Here is a 20,359-nt window from a genome sequence, read left to right on the forward strand (position 1 = left end):
TGGTTCCTGTTTTTTTTTTTTTTGTGGGTTTTTGACAATTTTAAGACATTTTAAATATTTTTTATTTCATCTATAAGTTTTCGTTTTTGTGTAAGTTCTTCTTCTTTTCTTAATTTTTTCTGTTCTTTACTTTCATGATATTCCCTCCATTTAATTGATGCAGCAGCAAATGGTAACTTTACTTGACTTCTATTTAGTTTTTTTTTAGTGCCAGGTTTCAGCCAAAACAAATGTTTGCCTCATGATTCTTCAATTGTTGCAGGACTCAAATTAGATTTATTTACACTTAATGCTATTTTGCTGATTTCGCTTTTACATTTATCAACTATATTAATTTATATAACTTAACCACTTATCCACTTATTAAACTATCAGTCTCTTTAACATTGCAATCTATTATATTTTTAGTTTCTAAATCACATAAATCAGTTTTTTTCATATTATTTTCAGTCTCATTAACAGTTTCAAACATATTATCAGCCTCATTCATAGTTTAATACATATTTTCAGTTTTATTTACAGTTTCATATAATACATTTGTATCTTTTGTATATCATTCAGTTTTGTTCACAGTTTCAAATATCATACTATCAGTCTCATTTTCTTTAAATACGTCTTTACCTAAATTTTTAATTTCCACATCATCAGTTCTCAGTTGTTAAGTTAATATTATTTTTAGTGTATGTACTCTCAGCACTAGGTAATGGGTTGTTCAGATTCTAAAACAAAAATTTAATTATTATTAATTATTAATCTATAGAATATTTAAAAAAAAGTTATTTCATTAAAAAACAGTTACCCAAGATTATGCATAATGCTCTGAAAAATCCAAATTACAATCGTACAATACTGATTATCACTATTATTCTATCCAATCTCAACAGGTATATCCTCAATATTAATATTTTCAGCATTTTTTTTATTATTAACCCAAGAATCAAACAAGGAAAGAAATGAATTATTATTTATTAATATACCGGTTCAATCACTGGATTAAATTATATCCAAGCAATACCAATAATGGAAAATGTATTTAATTACTAGGTTTTGTTAAATCTTAGTAATTATTAATTGAACACCTAAATAAGTAGTTATGGTAAGCATTTTTTTAAAAATTTTAAGCAAGAAAATGATACAAAATTAGGTATTTAACATAACAAAACAAATAATTGCAATATATGTATAGGTAATGAATATTTTATCAGTTGTTCATTTCCCACAAAAAATAATTCATAGTATTAACTATAGATACTACTTACTTGAACTAATTTGGTCCAAACACAACAAAATTCGACGGGTGGGAAGTTGGTGGACCATAGCTTTGGGAGTAGAGGACTATTTTCTCGAACGACTAGTAATAATAAGATACCTTGTACGCTCAGTTGCATTTCTCTATATCCCAGGCGCCCGGTGTCATAGTCATATTCTATTACCCTCAATAATTTTCAAATATTCTGTGATAAAAGTGCATACTATGTATAGGACATAGGTATTCACAAATTTCTTGTGTCCCTTACAAAAATAACAAAAGTGACGTCTCAATGGCAAGGTTTCATTACGCGAACGCCGACTATAATATATAATAGCTAGTTGAGTGGAACTAGCAGCGGGCGTCTATTCGGCTGAAACTCTGAATATTTTTATATGTATGATTAATTTTTATTATGACATATTGTTAAAAAAAACTTCGTCATGAAGGTGGTATAAATATAGCATTTTATACTTACTTTTCGAGTCCTGGGCGAATTTATACTAGGATATACTCACCCCCAACGGCTAAAATGTGATCTTGTGACATCTCTACTCGATTCGTATTTATATTTAGACGCCACTGTGTTATGTGGTCGCCTATGGATTAACAAGGTCGCCAACCACGAGCCGAGACCTGGGGAGGTCGGAGCGTCGTGGATTTACACAGACCATACTGGATAATTGATACGAAATAATAATTGGTAACATGGTATGAGATAAAATAAGTTATATTAATATTAAGTTATTATTATCTAAGTTGGCGCCGAGAAAGCCAACAGGCATAAGACTCGGACAAAATAAATAATTAAATAAATAAGTGGATAAACCAATAATACATTTATACATATATACGGTACAAAAACAATGAGTATAACTCTCACCGGCTCCTCTGGACGGTTACCGGGAGTATACTATGATAATGATAATAATAATAATTCACGAGTACAAGGATACCGGCCACGGTGTATTGACAATAAATAAAAGGGTACATTACCAGCCACACAGGGTGTTCCTACCAGGCCTCCCGCAAGCGTGGCAACAAAATTGGGACTCTAATCCTCCCATGCTGCGGTGCTAACGGTGTATGAAAAAGAAGTGTCATCGCCTGCCGGCTTAGTCAGCAGCAAAGACGACGGGTGACGGAGACAATGGGAGTGAGGGAGATAGAGATAACATTATGTTGATTATTTAAATTGATCAGCCGATATCCAAGTACACTGTGTATTGGTCGTGTGTACCCGGAGTCCCGAACCATGGAGATGACAGAGGCGAACGTGTGTGCATTCGCCGCACCGACAGGTGTGGAGTTTGTTTGGTGGACTTGAACCCACGGGACAAGAAACGCTATCACACGGACACATAAATGGGCGGCGGTAAACTCCCGCGGGCCAATATTATGTTTACCTGAAGTAAATAAGCAAAATTATTTTCACTAATTATAATATTATTGTAGGTAATGTAACTATTATGTAACATTATATGGCAACCATTTAAATAAGCAAAAAGAATATTGTTTTTTATGTGAGCAGAAAAAACGCGTGTGTGATCTACCCTTTTACTACTTATGAACAGTTATAGGGGTTGACATGGGGAATAACCTTTAAAATCTCTTTCGTGATATACTTTATCATTAGAAAAAAATCAAGATAATCAGATGGGTATAGTTTCTCAAATTAGCTGTTACAAAGAATATAGATTCGATATATATAGGTATATAGATTAGAATATAGTTAGATGTGAATGTCACTGAAAAAAACTTTATAAAACCAATAAAAGAAATTCATCTTAAATCCAAGTTTGAAAAAATTTTACTCACATGTAATATGTATTTTCTGGTCAAGTCTGATCATTACGTTTATATTACCCAAGATTGCCTATTTGCCTCGTTATAATACCATTTTCATTTCCCGATTTATGTTGACGGAATTTTAACTGGCAGGGTTAAAATAAAATTGTATTCAGTATTAAGTACTTGTTGCTATAACGATAAAACAATTCTTTAAGTTTAAACAATTTTATTTATATGGCATTTAAAAAAAAAAAACTTTGGAAGTCGCTCTGCTGTAAAGTAGGTGTCTAGTGTACTCGTCACTGAGTAGGTTATAGGTTATTGGTAAAATATGTGTTGAATTTAAAGTCAAATATAAATCATTGCATACGAACATGAATTCTGAGCTAGGATGGTGTATGTTTTTAAGGATATTTTATTATATATTTATATTGTTATTTAAGTTTTTTTTTTATAAGAAATACGGTAGGCGGAAATAGTTTTTGCAAAAATAAACTGCATTTATGATAAATTAATTATTATGATATTATTTTGTAGAATAGACAAAATGGTCAAAGTGTGGTTAATGATTCTAGCTTCTGGTAATAGGTAATTCGTGTATGTATCGGTCTGTAGTTGTGTGAGCAGTGAAGTAGCATAACAACGTAATACTTCGATAACCGACGGCAGTGATGACGACCAGTAAACTATTTTATGAAAATAACAAGATTAAAAACAACATACTTGTATGACGCAATTTGAATTAAATCCTATACATAAAAAAAAAATCAAAAAAATCAGTAATCCTTGTAAACACATACTACTTGCGTGTATCGATCGATATATGTAACTATAAATAATATAATATACGTCGCATATATACAGAGTGATGAAATGTGTAGTTTTCCTGTGTCAACTATATTCAATATGGGAAAATAGTGCGATTAATTTAATGTTTTTCCAGAAACATTGATTTGTATTGTAAAATCTCATTGATTTTTTTGTCGAATGGATTATATTTATTTCAATATAAATATAGGTATTTTATGATTTTTATCTTTTTTGTCAAAAGCATAATATTGGCAAATACAAAATTGTAGGTTAGAGATACTATGTAGTCAATATTGAATACAATATTATTGGTGGGTTTTAAAATGGAAAACGATTACGAATAAACTTAATCATTGTATTACAAAATATATTATTATGATCGTGTATACTAGTGAAAATTGAATATGCAAAGATAATTGAATAGGTACTTCAACAATCTTTTTATGTTAAAACGTCAATATTTCTAAGTTTTTCTAGACATCTGTAATGTTCAAATATCTCATTAACACATTCAATATAGTGAAACGAAAAAATAACTATTCATTTTTCCAGTTTAAATGTAAACATATATTTAAAAAATGCCTCTATATCAGATAAACAAGAAACTTTTACCGATAAAAATTCATTTTTTTTTGGTAATGGCCGGTACGTATATATTATATATAATACACGAAGAGTTTTCAATCCTTTGTACCTATATATCTTTTTTTTATCAACTTAAAATGCCATTATATGCATCTGTCTGTATTTACTATACTTATTCTTCGTCATCGTAAAATTTACTCGACTAAAAATAGTAAATTAAATGGTCTTTTAATAATTAAATATTTTTGTGCTTAACGAGTAAATAATTTAAAGCAAAGGTTTCAAATAAATTCTGTGAGCCACAGCAATATAATTGTATTACAAATGGTAAATAAAATATATTACACTTCTATAGTATTATACATTTTTATACGAATGCTATGCTTAATTTTTTTGATTTAATACATTAATCTTAATTCAGGACATAGTTTTTTGTTTTTATTACGGATTGTTAAACATTTTTTCTACCTCTGACCAAGGTTGTTTGTTGTGCTCGTCATGTATCAATTTGTGTTTTACTTTTAAAAAAATATGTACTCCTTCCACTTAGACGAAAAATTGAATTTTAAATTCAAGTCTTGTAACGACGACGTTCAACCAGACACCCGACGTTAAAAATCGTCCTATATAGTTATATTAGCCCAATTTCATTATTTTGTACCTGATTTGTATTCATTTGTACCCTCCTTAAAAATATTTTGACTAGGTACCTACAGGTAGGCTTATATATATTTTAAATTCATGTTATTACAATTGGCTTACATTTTTTTTTTCATGTTTCTGATATCTGCAAATCAAATTTTCATTACAAATGTTCGGTTACATATTATGTTAAATTAACTTAATTATTTATTTATTCATCACCAAAAAGTTTGTACAAATGAGATAACATGCTATATTACAAAGTTGGACTGTGGCTGTGGTATGAGTAGGGTTCAGATATAACCTTTACTTTAATAAAAATATTACTAAATAACAGTATCTTTACTTTTTACTCTATTAGTGTTTTGCTTAAAATGTAAATAATTATTACCAAAAATAGATAAATTAATTTTGAACAATTTGTAAATTTTACAAAAACCAAATAATGGATAAGGCTTAATGAATTCAGTTCTCTCTGTAGCCTGTAGCCTGTAGGGGTTACAATTCCATTTGAACTATTATATCTAGTAGCATAAGAGTGCAAAGAGTAATTTATTAATCTCTTATAATTAAACATAAATATACATAGGTATTTTTTTATAGTAAAAGGGGTCCAATTAGATAGACAATATTCATTAAAAATATAATTACTATAGTATTGACTTGATTAAAAAATATAAATCTTAAAAGAGATTTCATATTAACCTTTAATTTATTTATATGTATATTATAAGCACTTCTCCAAAAGGGTATCATATAAAATATCATAGATTATTGAACCAAAATTATAAGTCATAGTTCTTAATTTAGGTAATAATCTTTTTCTAAGCGTATTGAAAACGTAAAAAAACTTTTTACGACTGTTGTTATAATTAATATGAAAATTCCATTTTAAATTTTCATCTATGAAAATGCCATAAGTTTTAAAATAACTAAAAACATTTCTTCCAACATTATTTTGTCTAGAAATTGAATTATTACACATAACTAATTTATACTAATTTATCTATTATTTTATTTTGGCAATATTGTCAGGTGCCTAAGAGATGGACCTCTGAATATTGTATTATTTAATTAGATCATGTATTTTTACTATACCTAACTCTAATACATAATACCATTTTAAAATGATTATTAGTTATTATATGTTTATAAAATATTTAAAACAAATAAATCTATTATATGCTTTAACAATATTAATACTTAATTGCTAATTGCAGGCACAGCTCCGATACTTCCATTCTTGTCGACAATTTCGAAGCAAAGGGGCTATTCGCCAGTCATTGTTGGCTTAATTTTCACGATTCTTCCACTTCCAGGCTTATTGGTTCGACCAGTTATTGGTGCAATCACAGATAAATACAAATGCCGCAAGACTGCGTTTGTTTTGAATACAGTATTGAGGAGTCTACTTATAAATATACTGATATTTATACCGGGCTCGGTCGTCAGAGCAGAATTGAATGACACGGATGTAATCAAGTCACCTATATTTTGGTTATTTGTTTGCACTGTCACTTTATACAAAGTAGATAGTATGACAGGAACTGTTTTGGAAGACACAATATGCATCGATATATTAGGTAATATTTTCTAATATTATTGTTCTTTCGACTAGCTGCTTGTTAACTGCATCCAAATAAGACAGTTTATAATAATAACAAATTGTCATTTATACGTTATTATGTATTTCCACCAAAGTTGGAGATTAGAGAATTTTTTCTACAAAAAAGTGTCTTCAGACAGAAAAAAAATATATGTACATTATTGTAGGATCAATAAAATCTCGGCTCTACCGTAGAATATTCTAATATAATATTAATAAGGCTAATTAAATTAAAGCTATTTATACAATTAATAGACTTAAGTATTAAATAATTTGAGGAGTAGTATTTTTTAAACAGAGCCTCCTCTTCTGTCAGTTAAACAGCAAGATAAAAAGTATCAAATAATATGCACCATAATTATAGAAAAAAATTTGTTCACATGATCTAGGGCTAAAAATGTGGCTTTTAAATGTTTAGTCGTATTAGTTCTCTTATTATTAATGGTTCCTAACAGATTCTAGACTGTGTCTAGAAAATAAATTATATTTATATTAGCTATTAAAAAAATATTTTACTGCACCAAAAATACATACATAATACATAATTTATATTTTAAGTCTTCTATTGTGTCCTTTACAAGTCTCCTCTCGTTCTAAAATTAATTTCGTCTAAATATCTGAGGTAATTATTACAAAGCTTTTATTTATGCTGTTAGTTGTTTATTTTTCATTAGAAATTGCTATGAAATACGATATTCTTACCAAACCATTTTTTATGTATTTGGTATTAATGTATTATGAACATAATTTAATAATGTGATCAAATAACAAAATACAATTTTACATTAAAAGCATGTGACATTTGCTATTGAATATTGATTTCACATTATTTTATTCCATCAATTTAGGAAATGTATATAATTATGAGACACCTGCTATATTAGCTTAAAATTGACATAAACATTTTTTTTTCTAATTGCGATCCACTTGTTTGGTGACAATTCTCAATTACATCATTATTTTTTTCTATATTTAGGTGAAAACAAAACTGAATACGGCAATCAGAGAATGTGGGGCTCAATTGGTTGGGGCATAATGTCCATCGTATCTGGTGTATGTGTAGACTGGTACAGTAAAGGATTAGACCACAAAAACTATACACCTGGTTTCATTATTTCATTGATATGTAGTATTTTAGATATATACGTCGTATCAAGCATGCCTGTAAATATATAAATTATTAATGTATTTCTTAAAACAACTCAATTTTGCATTTGTTGTTATTCAAAATTGTAATAATGACAAATTAGAAAAACTGATTCAATATTATTAATGGCGTGTGATTGCTTTAAAAAAAGTGCCGTATCTACTACGTAGCTGTACCACGTAATTACATGATTTACATGTAATTCAGTAATTGTCATTATAACAAATTTTTCTAAGACTTAAAGACTATAGTATAAACTCATCTCACCTCCAGGCTCCATTCAATGAACTACAAAATTATTAAATGTTTTATAGTATGTCCAAAACAGGGAAGTTAAAGCTGGATCAAACGACATTAAAAGGGTATTGACGAACATTAGAGTACAATCATTTCTTTTATTTGTTTTGGCATTTGGAACACTGCTACCATTTATATGGTATTATTTGTTTTGGTAAGTTGTACAACGAAAATAGGATTTGCTCAGCTGATACAAACTTATGGACTCGTCGGTTTCAATATGATTTCATTCGAATTTATAATATTTTTTATTTTAAAATTGTAGGTACATGGAAGACATTTCGAACATTTACCACCCCGAAACAAAACCATACATAAAGACTATCCAAGGGTTTTCGTTGACCATCCAATGTTTGGGCGGAGAAGTTCCATTTTTCTTCCTGTCCAGTAAATATATATGCGTAAAGTCGTTATCGTCGACATCGATGCACGTATTACAATAATATTTTTCTCGGTACAGATTTTATCCTCAAACGTATTGGTCATACGAACGTGTTCTCTTTGATGTTCTTTGCATACGCTGTCAGGTTCTACCTGTATTCAATAATTACAAATCCTGTTTGGGTATTACCGGTTGAACTACTCAATGGGATAACGTACGCATTAGCCTACGCTGCTGCCATTTCGTACGCAGCAGAATTAGCTCCTGTCGGTGCCGAGGGAACTCTTCAAGGTATCGTTGGAACAACTATGGAAGAAATAGGTATGGAATGGTGTATCGTCGAAAACTGAGTATAATATTTCAATTTTTAGGCCATAAACAAATGATTTTGTTATAGGGGCGCCCATCGGTAGTTCCATCGGCGGTTACCTGTTTAATCATTTCGGAAGTATTACTTCTTACACCTTCGTAAGTGGTTTTGCATTAGCAGTATGTATAACTCAAATTATAGTTCAACGATTGATAAATCGTTTTTCTAAAAATGACAGTATCAAAGGAGAAAGGTCTGGTTCTAGTTATTTTACCGTTGATCCTCATATAAGTGTTAATGATAATCTTATATAATAATACGCTAATTTTTACATAATATATATGTACCAATAACTGTAAATGACAAATATCAGCACTTAAATTGAATTATATAAACAAAATAACACTAAATCTTATATTAATTGTATTGTTTACTATGTTGTCTACAGGCATAGCTAATAAGTACCTTACCTACAACTCTCTAATTATATCTAATATTGTGATTGATATAATTTGATACAATAGTTTTGATATTTGTAATATGTATTTATATGTAGCTTAGCACCTACGCGCAAGTAAATTTAAAACAATTTATAAAAACAATATTGTGTTATAATTTAAAATATTCATAGTCGGCACAACTGCAGGGCGTTTCTGGTGTAAACATTTGTAAATAAAATTCGTTAAATACTTACAGTGTCGAGTGTAACAGAAAAACCTGACAAAATTAAACTTTTGTTATTAAAGCTTACGCTCAAATTACAACATAATTTTTAATATTGGAAATATATTCACATAAAAAATCAAAAAAAATTTTAATTTGTGTATAATTGGTTATCAACAAGTGTCAATAGCGCTTTTATAAAAAATATATAAATTTTAAAATGTTTGATATTAGATACTAAACGAGAAATATTTATTGTTGAGGAATTATGGCACATCGAACATTTTTTTATAGTAAACCACGTTCATTGATGTTGATACTTGTTGACAATACAAGTACAGTATTATAATAGTTTCCTTTTGAGGCGCGTTCATAAGCTCATTCTGTGGCAATGCTCCGAGGGTACGTACCGACCGTCGTTGCTAGGACTCGGATGGATGACCACCCGGGTTTTTAGCAACACATCCTTGCCACATATACAAATAAGTGTTTCAAATCAATCGTCTCCCCCTACAAATATTAACCATATTTGATGTTCTTTAGATCAATAAAAAAAAAAAAAAAATATCATGATATTATAAACGTGAAACCATGGTCATGAACCTGTGTATCACAAGGTTGCTATCATAACTAGTTATTTAGCTATGCGTGAATCGTAATCGCAATCGTTTACACCAGTGGTGTGCAACCTGGGGGTTGTGAAATTTTATTAGGGGGTCGCCAATTACACTAAATGAAAAACTTATATATTGCTATTCCCTGGTCAATGTGTGTGTCAATTGCGATAGTTTAAAATAAATATCGCTTCACATTAAATGTTGAAGCTGATTTAAGAGTAGTAGTGTCAAATATCAAACCAAACACAGAATCAATCATGTCTACAATGCAAGCTCAGGTTTCTCATTAAAATAATTTATTAGCAATTTCATCATTTAAAAATATTAAAATGTTGTTTATCACTATAATAATTTCAGTAGTTTTTTAATTTTAGATTCTATATATAACTCTAATTTTGTAAGAAATATTGAAGTTAACGTTTTAATTTATATGAATAATATGTTTGTATACATTAAAACTATGAAGTAAATATATATTACACACTTACATAATGTTTGTAGGAAGGGGTCGTATTACCAAAATAAATAATTTTGGGGGTCGTGGATCAAAAAGGTTGCACCACTGGTTTACACAAACAAATTTATTTAGGTATCTTTATTTAAGTAAACTTTACACAAACAAATTTATTTTGTCGTGGTAATCCTTAATTATCAAATTGTATACTACTATATTGAAATTATAAAATGTCTATAGTATATTTGTTATGTTATGTCAATTATTTTGAAACTTAGTTACTAAAAAGCAGGGTAAAGTGAACTCAAATGATTGTTATAAGTTATAACTTTATAAGTAATTCATTTCAATTTTCAAATTGTATACTACTCTGTTGAATTTACACATGTCTAAAAAATATTGTTATATTTTTCTATATTGTTAAGTCATTAAAATTATTTTGAACACTTGATACTATTTTAAGATTAATTGTGTACTACCATGATTAAATTAATAAATGTATGTATTGTTACATTTTAAGTAGGTTAAGAATAATTTTGAGATTTCATTTGGGATCTCAGTATAAGGGATATTTTGATAATGATCAAAAAATTAATTTAGAGTTCTAGAGACCCTATTCAGAATGTTGCCTTTTAAAAATCCAAAAACCAAAAAAAATCTTCAATTATATGCTAATATTGTATATTATATACAATTTTGAAGTCAAAGACTTAAAAAAACACCCAATCATTTAATGTAAGTTTTCGAAACAAACCAGTGGCAGAGAGTTAAAGTTCTGCGAGATTTCAAAAAACTCTCACTTCAGTCAACTTGTTAAACTCAATAACAACCAAACCGATAAAATTAGTCAGAAGTACGATAATGTTTGGTATTCTGATTAATGATTAAGCTGAAAACATCATATTATTGTGAACAAATCACCAGCCTTTAAAATTAGCTATCTAACACAATGTTAACATTAGATGGATTAAAATATTATAGACGATGTCTTGTTGAGTACTCAATTGAAATATTGTATAGACAATGGTTTTACATTTATTCGCTATGTAAACAAATAATAGGTATACCCATACGAAGTATTATCGTACTGTATAATATGTATATTTAGTGTATGGGTTAATCCCACACAATCTCTGTACACTATTTTACTGATTTTTTGTTATGGATTTTATATAAGTGTATGCACCATACGATAAATATAACGTATTAAAATATTGCTGAAGTTTAATGTTTTGAAACGTCGCGAAATCACGGTCCGCGATGGCAGTCACATGCATTGTTCCGAGGGCCCGTGATCGTCTTCGTCTATGTACGGAAAGATAAATCGGGCGCGATGGGATTTTTAAACATAAACACAGATCTGTTGCCCATAAAGGCGCATTATTTTCTTTTCGATGCAGGTAGGTTTTGTATTCATTAATTCCGCTAGTAATTTATTTATTTCGTTTAATTTAATTTCGATTTGAAACGGCGTTGGGCTCTGCTGACATGACTGAGAGCGCATTAATATAATATTATATATAGAGAGAGAGAGCGATGCCTAATGAATATGCTATCAACTACCACGTCTTCGGTATATTTCTTGCGTTCCAAAGTTTCGCCGAACTACAACCATATCGGCGCAGACTCGTTTAGGATGCACTTACATCCAAAATGTTATCTACAATGTAGTTCAAATTTTTTAGCGCAGTTTTTTCAATGTAATTTGTTCTAAATTATATGACTAATGGCCAATATCTTACCATGATTTAGGTAGTAGGTAGGTACAAAAAAAAAGTTTACTGACTTTTCAACTAATCAACTTACCGTATGGTATAAAATATATTCGATATAATATTTATTATAATATAATCGGTATCAATCGGTATGGTTCGACTCGACCGTCCAAAATAATATTTTTATTTTATGCCACTGCAGAATTCGCTTTGATGCGCGACGAGAGCACTCGTTTTAAAATTATAATAATATTCGTATTGTACTCTCGAATGTGTTGGTTTTTCCAGGAAATTCGCCCATCAACCCATTCCTGTCGACGATCGCCAAGCAGCGGGGCTACTCGCCGTCGGTGGTCGGCAACATTTTCACGTTACTGTTACTGCTGAACATCGTGGTCAAACCGCTGACCGGCTACGTTACCGACAGATGGAAGTGTCGGCGAACCGTGTTCCTTGGCGTGATCCTTCTCAACGGTCTTATAACTCCCACGCTGTACCTCGTGCCGGGCGCTACGTCGTCGGTCGGCGAGATACCGGACACCGAGACCTATGGCTCGCTGTATTTCTGGTGGTTCTCGATCGTCGTCATGCTGAGGATGATCTTGTTCATGATTGGCGAAGTCTTGCAGGAGACCATATGCATGGGAATCCTAGGCACGGCCACGATTAATAATAATTTATATGTACCTATAGTAATTAATTCCAGTTCCTTGGTATGGGAAGTGATTGCGAGGTAATTTGAGTGAGAGGGGAAAGACATTCCGGGGGATGCCAAATTACAAGATCAAACGTACAAACGAAGTAAAGTTCTTAAAAATTTGATAGAATCTAAAACCATAAATAACCGTGACTGATGGCATAAATCAAGGGTAAATAGATCTTATTAATTATAAGGTTTTTTTTAGTAATTATATAAATTACACCAATTTCAAAAGAATACCTATACTATTTCTTATTCACTCTGATCAAAATCTTCGGTTTCTTATTTTACCTAAATTACTTCGAATAAAAAAATAAAACTCAATTACCTACTATAATTAGTTTAAGTAATTTTTTAAGATATTACCTAACCTACCGGGTTAGTAGGAGAATGGTACAAAGTAGAGTTTTTTTGGCTTTCTTTTCATAGATTTTGTTTCCATTAGTTTTTTAGTCCGTGGATTTTTTTTCCTAGTATCGATGTCAACACATAATTTATTTCGGCAATGCGTTGAATACAGTATTATATGATATATTATTATTATTTTGAATAAGTAGTCCATAAACAAGAAATAATATATATTATATTGATAATTATTGATGTTTTTTTTCCAGGCGGAGATACCGTCAAGTTTGGAATGCAGCGGCTCTGGGGTGCAGCTGGATGGGGCACCATGTCTTTGGTGGCGGGGAGTGCCATTGATTGGTACAGCAGTGGCTTAGCACAAAAGAACCATTTGCCCGGATATTTGCTCTCGGCGGCCTCGTTTTTCGTAGATTTCGTGGTGGCATTCAACTTAAAGGTATATCTGCGTATAATCTTACAACAATATAGTTAAGTTTTTACATAATGCCGAATTTTAGACAATCTCAAACATAAAGCCAAATTATATGATAGTGTGATCAATGATTATATATATATAGGTATACAAAAAAAATATTTTTAAAAGCTGTCCTGTTTCTAATAACTGGTTTTATTTAAAATATGTTCACCAAATTTAAATATATTAACTATTTGGTCATACCACGTCACAGTTTTTTACAATTTATGAATGAAATGTAGCATATTAACAAAAAAAAATTTTAATTTAAAATAATAAAGATTACATATTTACATAACTATTTTAAACAACTAATACAATTTTTACATTAATATTACTTCGTATTTGAAGAATATCTTTGCCTCTTTGAAAAAAAATTTCGTTTAGTCGATTTTCTTTTATATACATAGTGAGTTTCACGTTGCAACATCCAACAATAGTCAGCCATCATGGAAACACTCCAACGCCCTTGGTAGCGTCTCTCCATTTCTTTTATATCCTGGTGAAATCTTTCGCCTTGTTCCTCGCTTAAGTCTCCCAAATTTTCCAGTAATTTTTCCAAATGTGAATATAGAAAATGCATTTTGATACTCATGTTACAGCCCGAGATACGATAGTTTTCTAACATAGAATTTACTATGGTTTCGTAATTTTCACTTTTAATATTTTCAAAAAAATTGTTAATTACTTCCTTAAATGAAATCCAAGCATTTTTTTCAATAGTTGTCATCGAATTTAAAAATGCATTGTCTTTGCATAATGTTCTTATTTGTGGGCCTACAAAAATACCCTCTTTGAGCTTAGCTTCGGAAAGTTGTGGAAATTGTATGCATAAATATTGAAAACAATTTTTATTTTTATCTAATGCTTTTACAAATTGTTTCATTAGACCCAGTTTTATGTGTAACGGTGGTAATAAAATATTTTTGGGGTCGACTAAATTACTTCGTAATATATTTTTATCTCCTACGATAAGATTATTTCTTAAAGGCCATTGTCTTTGAGTCCGATGTTTGTCACGCGCTCGACTATCCCACTCACAAATGTAACACGGAAATTTTGTATACCCATGTTGTTGACCAAGTAATATACATATTATTTTTTAAATCTCCACAAATCGAAAATTTGTGTTCTAAATATTTTTTTTTTCTAGAACAAACTTTAGGTTATCGTAAGTTTCTTTAAGAGATACTGAATGGGCTACTGGCACAGATGCTAAAAAATTGCCATTATGTAGTAAAACTCCTTTTAAACTTCGTTTGCTTGAATCAATAAACAGTCGCCATTCATTTTTATTATATTCAATATTTCCTAATTTATTAATCAACTTGGGAATATTGTTACAATATACTAATGATTCATCTTGAGTAAAATATTGAAACTACTCATGTTCACGATTTCTATAAAAAGATGACAACGTGCCTGGTGCTAATAAGTTTTTATTACGAAGTCTCGAAGCTAAAAGTTCTGAGCATCTTTTGGAAGATCCAAATCCCTTATAAGGTCATTTAATTCACTCTGTGTGAAAAGTTGAGGTGTATTACAAGATTCTTCAAAATAATCAGAATTATTCGAATCAATATCACTGGATTCAGATGTTAAAATAGTATCAAGATTGACTGGAGGTAAATGTATGGGTATAGTAGGTCCATGGGGCATGGGTCTTATAGCAGATCGAATGTTATCGGGATAGATAATATTTTTCTTATTTTTTATATTAAATCCTTGTACATTAAATGAACAAAAATAACAATCATCACTATGATTTTTAGGTTCACGGCAAACCATTGGTATTCCGAAACATAAAGCTTTCTTCTTACCTTTAGTCCAATTTCTAAGGTCTTCGACGCAAATTTTACAAACTTTATGAGGTGTTCATGATTTATCCTGGTCTCCAATTTTTATTCCAAAATATGCATAATATGCATTTTTCACGAAAGGATTGATGTTTTGAATTTGTTTCTTCACCATAAAATCGCCACAAATAAAACAAAAAATGTCTGGACTATATGTTTATAATATATTTTATTATATTATATTTAATAAAATATTTCTAATAGAATACTGACAATAATATATATACTTACTATTGAAACTGTGACACTAAATGATAAAAATAAAGTTAAAATAAACACATTTACCTCCGAGCTTATTTTATCAGTTTTTTCCTAATTGACGATCTCGTATAGTCGAATATACAGATATACCTACCTAATATAAAAACCATGGTTGTCAATTGTAACTATGTATTAATTAGGGATGGGCCGATACCACTTATTACCGATATCCGATATTCCGATATATGCTGCCGATATAAAACCGATACCCGATAATATATGGAAATGTTAAAACAACATTTTTGACAAAAAAAACATGAACCGAATGAACCGATACCACCATAAAACCGATACCATCAACCGATATAATAAAACCGATACCCGATAACACAAATAATATTACCTAGAAAAGTGAAAACATTGATTATTATTTATTAGTGGTAATAAATTGATAATTATTATTTAAGAGTTATCACATGTTAGTTTATTTTTAGTAACTACTACGCTAGGTATTATATAAAACTAGTAAATAAAAATAATTATTAAATTTAATAATGATTAATAAAAATACTAAATAAACAGTTGTAGACTAGTATTCACTATTTAATATTTTGTAATCTCGTATCTCGTTTTTCGACACTACGACTAGATATAGATAATTGTTATCTAACTATTGTATTGTGGTTATTGTAATGTGATAACAACGACAGTCCTGTCCATTATTCCAAGACCGTGGTCCTGTCAATAATCTATAGTATTTGATTATTGATAACCTAATCTGTGCATTTTTTTTTTTTTTTGGTATCGGTTGAAATATCGGTTTTGAAAAAAAACCGATACCGATAAAATCGATATCACCGATATCTAGTATCGGTTCTAGTATCGGCCTATCCCTAGTATTAATATCGTAACGATAACATATAATAAAGAATTAACTGTTCGTAGGCTATTTGTGCATAATGTTAATTGGTAATAACGGGATAACTTTAGACCTTTAAGTGATAGACAAAAAATTGTAATATTTTTGAAATCAGTGTCAAAAAATACATAGAAATCAGTTATTAAATTTTAAACAGTAAAATCTTTGTAGACCTGTACATTATTATTGAGTATAGACTATATAGCTGTCATAGTTTTAAAGAGTGAACTCATAAGTAGTGTAATTTTTCAATTTTTGATCCTAATATTTAACCACATTATATAATATAATAGTCACGAGTTTCTCTTAGTCCACTGTATGAACATCGAAACGTAAGACGTGTATCTTATTTGGGATTAAGCTAATCTAAAACAGTATAAAATGTTTTAATCATAACCCGATGTGTGAAAATTTGATTTTTCTAAATTTACCCCTACATAAATTTATAATATTCCGGTAGGTATACCGTAGTAGTAATATAATCAAAGATAAAATGTTACGGTAATCATCGAAAAAACTAAAATATTGTATTACTTGACTATTAGTTATAAACTTGTGGTAAACGAAAACGATTATCAAATATCGGTTAGTAGCGGCTTTATTCAACTATTAAAAAGATATGGTTTTTGATATTTTTGTTTCTCATTATTCAGAAAATGTCACGTTTTTTTTAAAAATTTTATTGGTCGATAACTATTTCTCCAAAATATATTTTACCAACAAAAACAAATAAAAGGACAAATACTGTTGTGACAAATCTGTACAGTATAACCTAACCGACAGTATAAACAAATGTATTATCTATCTATAACACGCTTCCAAATAGGAAAATACGGGATACCAACATATATTGATTTTAGTTTGTGCTACGTGTCTATCATTTTCGGTTGTTTTTGATACAATATAGGTACCCGAAACTGACGGACCGACGACAAACATACTTGGGGACGTGAGAGTAGTGTTGAAAAACGCCAAAGTATGCGTTTTTCTTGTTTGGGCAACGGTCGGTGGAATCTTCACGGCGTATGTCTGGTTCTATTTTATCTGGTAAATATTTCCATACGTAATATAATGACTTCATAATAAGTCTATACAAAAATATTTTAATTGCACCCGTAACCATCCACTTTAATCTGTTGCACGTGAGTAGGTACATAAGTACGTAGTACACTAATACGACGATTATGAGGAAGTTAGGTCTATTACATATTTATAATATATTCCTATCGTTATCTACTTATCTAGGTTTCAAAAGTTAATCGTTTTAGTTACGTAAATACTAAGAAGATAGTAGGAAGTATCTCAAATATTTATTTTAAAACAGAATAGGAAACGGCCTCATAAGTACACATAACTGTGTATCATCTATACTCATATAAGAAATATTAAATATTCAAATTCAAGTTTTCACCAAACAAATGTGCATAGAAAACAATTTTAATAAATAGAAAGAACGGATCTACAAATGGCGATTCGCATCATCCTATTCCTACAAGTATAATATAAAAACTAAAACCTGTACAATTAAAAATACCAGGGTTAGGGGTGCATAAGGCAATGAAAAATGTTTAATGAATATAACTTGAAATATAAAATTAAATATGATTAAAATTTTTAATTATTTTTTAATTGCCTTAAATATCCGTAAGACAATTACGTAACTATTCAAAAGTAACAAAACAACATTGGTCAGTTTTCAAATATAAAATTCTAAGAGCTTGATGGGAAGGGATCATGTCTTTTAAAACTAATTGTTTCAACCACGGCTATATATTTTTCAAATGTTACACATATATTAAGTCAAAGTTAAGAACAAATATGGTGCTTTAGTGCTTTACTCACCATATTATTTTTAAAAACGAATATCTTAAGACATTTATTATTAGTGCAATTTGTATTCTACTTTACAGGTATGTCGATGATTTGGCAACAATTTATCACCCTGAACGGAAATCGATGTTAAGCTCAATCGAAGGATTTTCTCTCACTATTGAGTGTTTAGGTGGAGAAGTTCCATTTTTCTATTTATCTGGTAAGTGTATAATTGTATCATAGCGACATCCATAAGCAGCCATAATACACATAACTAAAAATTAGGGAATTTACTCAAAAGTAGTTGAACATCTTTAAAACAAAAGTTATTTTTTAAAGAAAATATATGTCATAACCTATATTGAGTATGTATTGATGAATGATACAATGTGTAAACATAAAAACTAAATATTTGCTGTTTTCTTTTCATGGTTTTAAATTTTAGGTTACCTGATTAAGCGTACCGGCCATATGACGGCTTTTTCAATATCCTTCGCCATGTTCGCATTGCGATTCCTTTTATATTCGATCATTCGAGACCCTCTTTGGGTGCTGCCTGTAGAGTTGTTAAATGGTATCACGTTTGGATTGAGCTACATTGCTGGAATATCATATTCAGCGAAAATTGCCCCTGTTGGTAGCGAAGGTACAGTCCAAGGCTTGTTTTCGATGGCCTTCCAAGGATTCGGTTCGTCACTTTATACTATAATAGAATTTCTAGTTACTCAGACACGGTGATCCGGTATCTACCATTCAATATTTTGAAAAGTTTAAACGAGTGAAATTAAATATGTATGTTATCATTTAAAAAAAAAAAACTTTAAAATTAAAACGCTTTTTGCAATGACTTCATAAAATGAATTGTGTGAAAAATAATATTTTCAAAAAAACTTTTCAAAATAACGAACGAGCGATGATAAACGGATCATCTAATAATATTAATATATTATACTGACAATAATATATATATTATATATGTATTGTATTTATTCCTTTCGCAGGAGGATCTTTGGGTTCAAAATTAGCCGGTTACACATTCAGTCATTTAGGCAGCGTGATGGCTTTTCGACTTATCGGTTTCATCGCACTCATAGTATGTGTCATTCAAATAGTCGTCAATTACTTTTTAAATCGGAACAGAAAATTAATTGCATAAATAAGAGGATCAAAACATACATATCGACAAAGTATTTAATATTTATCATAAACAAGATGACTTCAAATCAATGTAAGAGTTCCATACACGATCCTCATTTCGTATCTCCACTGTCAGATATTTGTGAGCTATATGAAGCAAGGCCGTAACTGTGGGGGGTCTACCCCCTGGATCCCCTGATTTAAAAAAAAAATTAGAAACATGATTTTAGCTGTGAATATTGGCTATAGTGAGTAAAATATAATTTTATATTTATGTAAAATCAGTAATAACTAGATTAAAAAAATATTTTTTATATTTTGAACTTAAAAAAAATGAGTGTCACTATCTATGTTTAAAAAAATGTTCCATTTCCCTTTACCCCAAAATGTTTTCCAAGTTACGGCCTCGATATTATAATGTACTTATTAATTTTTAAATATATCTGAAATAATCGAAATATGATGCATAAATTTTGCGTATTATGTTAAAAATTAAATACTATTGATGTCTGGATGTCGGAGCTTTTTTAATAGATAACCTATATTATACATAAAATCTAAAATTATATTTTGGATAGATGTATAGTTAACTGTATAGTAAATATTATGCAATAGATCTATATAATATGTATTATTATATTTTCAG

General features: G+C 29.8%; 2 protein-coding genes across 3 annotated transcripts; both read left to right on the top strand.

Moving 5' to 3' along the window:
* The first annotated feature begins 4,250 nt into the window (after nt 1-4,250).
* On the top strand, nt 4,251-9,588 carry LOC111041909 (major facilitator superfamily domain-containing protein 6-B-like). Of its 2 annotated transcripts, none has more exons than XM_022326364.1 (7): nt 4,251-4,495; nt 6,298-6,660; nt 7,660-7,847; nt 8,145-8,281; nt 8,393-8,514; nt 8,588-8,830; nt 8,907-9,588. In XM_022326364.1, exons 1-7 carry the CDS (start codon nt 4,429-4,431, stop codon nt 9,131-9,133), a joined length of 1,347 nt encoding a protein of 448 aa, XP_022182056.1. In that variant the 5' UTR covers nt 4,251-4,428; the 3' UTR covers nt 9,134-9,588. The 2 variants fall into 2 exon arrangements, with proteins under 2 accessions (XP_022182056.1, XP_022182057.1); XM_022326365.1 differs by having other exon boundaries at nt 8,881-8,975.
* Nucleotides 9,589-11,704: 2,116 nt separating this feature from the next.
* LOC111041912 lies at nt 11,705-20,227 on the top strand. Its single transcript, XM_022326369.1, has 7 exons — nt 11,705-11,953; nt 12,557-12,922; nt 13,583-13,770; nt 17,672-17,811; nt 18,675-18,796; nt 19,022-19,264; nt 19,578-20,227. The coding sequence occupies exons 1-7, from the start codon at nt 11,887-11,889 to the stop codon at nt 19,730-19,732; spliced, it is 1,281 nt and encodes a 426-aa protein (XP_022182061.1). The 5' UTR covers nt 11,705-11,886; the 3' UTR covers nt 19,733-20,227.
* Nucleotides 20,228-20,359: the final 132 nt, after the last annotated feature.

This window comes from Myzus persicae, unplaced genomic scaffold (genome assembly GCF_001856785.1).
Source record: "Myzus persicae strain clone G006 unplaced genomic scaffold, MPER_G0061.0, whole genome shotgun sequence".
NCBI lineage: Eukaryota > Metazoa > Arthropoda > Insecta > Hemiptera > Aphididae > Myzus > Myzus persicae.

Bases quoted from the DNA above. Each gene is read 5' to 3' on its own strand.
- LOC111041912 (XM_022326369.1), top strand. From the start codon at position 11,887: ATGGGATTTTTAAACATAAACACAGATCTGTTGCCCATAAAGGCGCAT. The intron at 13,771-17,671 runs GTATATCTGCGT...GATACAATATAG, and splicing joins TGGTGGCATTCAACTTAAAG to GTACCCGAAACTGACGGACC. The intron at 18,797-19,021 runs GTAAGTGTATAA...TTTAAATTTTAG, and splicing joins TCCATTTTTCTATTTATCTG to GTTACCTGATTAAGCGTACC.
- LOC111041909 (XM_022326364.1), top strand. From the start codon at position 4,429: ATGCCTCTATATCAGATAAACAAGAAACTTTTACCGATAAAAATTCAT. The intron at 7,848-8,144 runs GTAAATATATAA...AATGTTTTATAG, and splicing joins ACGTCGTATCAAGCATGCCT to TATGTCCAAAACAGGGAAGT. The intron at 8,515-8,587 runs GTAAATATATAT...TTCTCGGTACAG, and splicing joins TCCATTTTTCTTCCTGTCCA to ATTTTATCCTCAAACGTATT.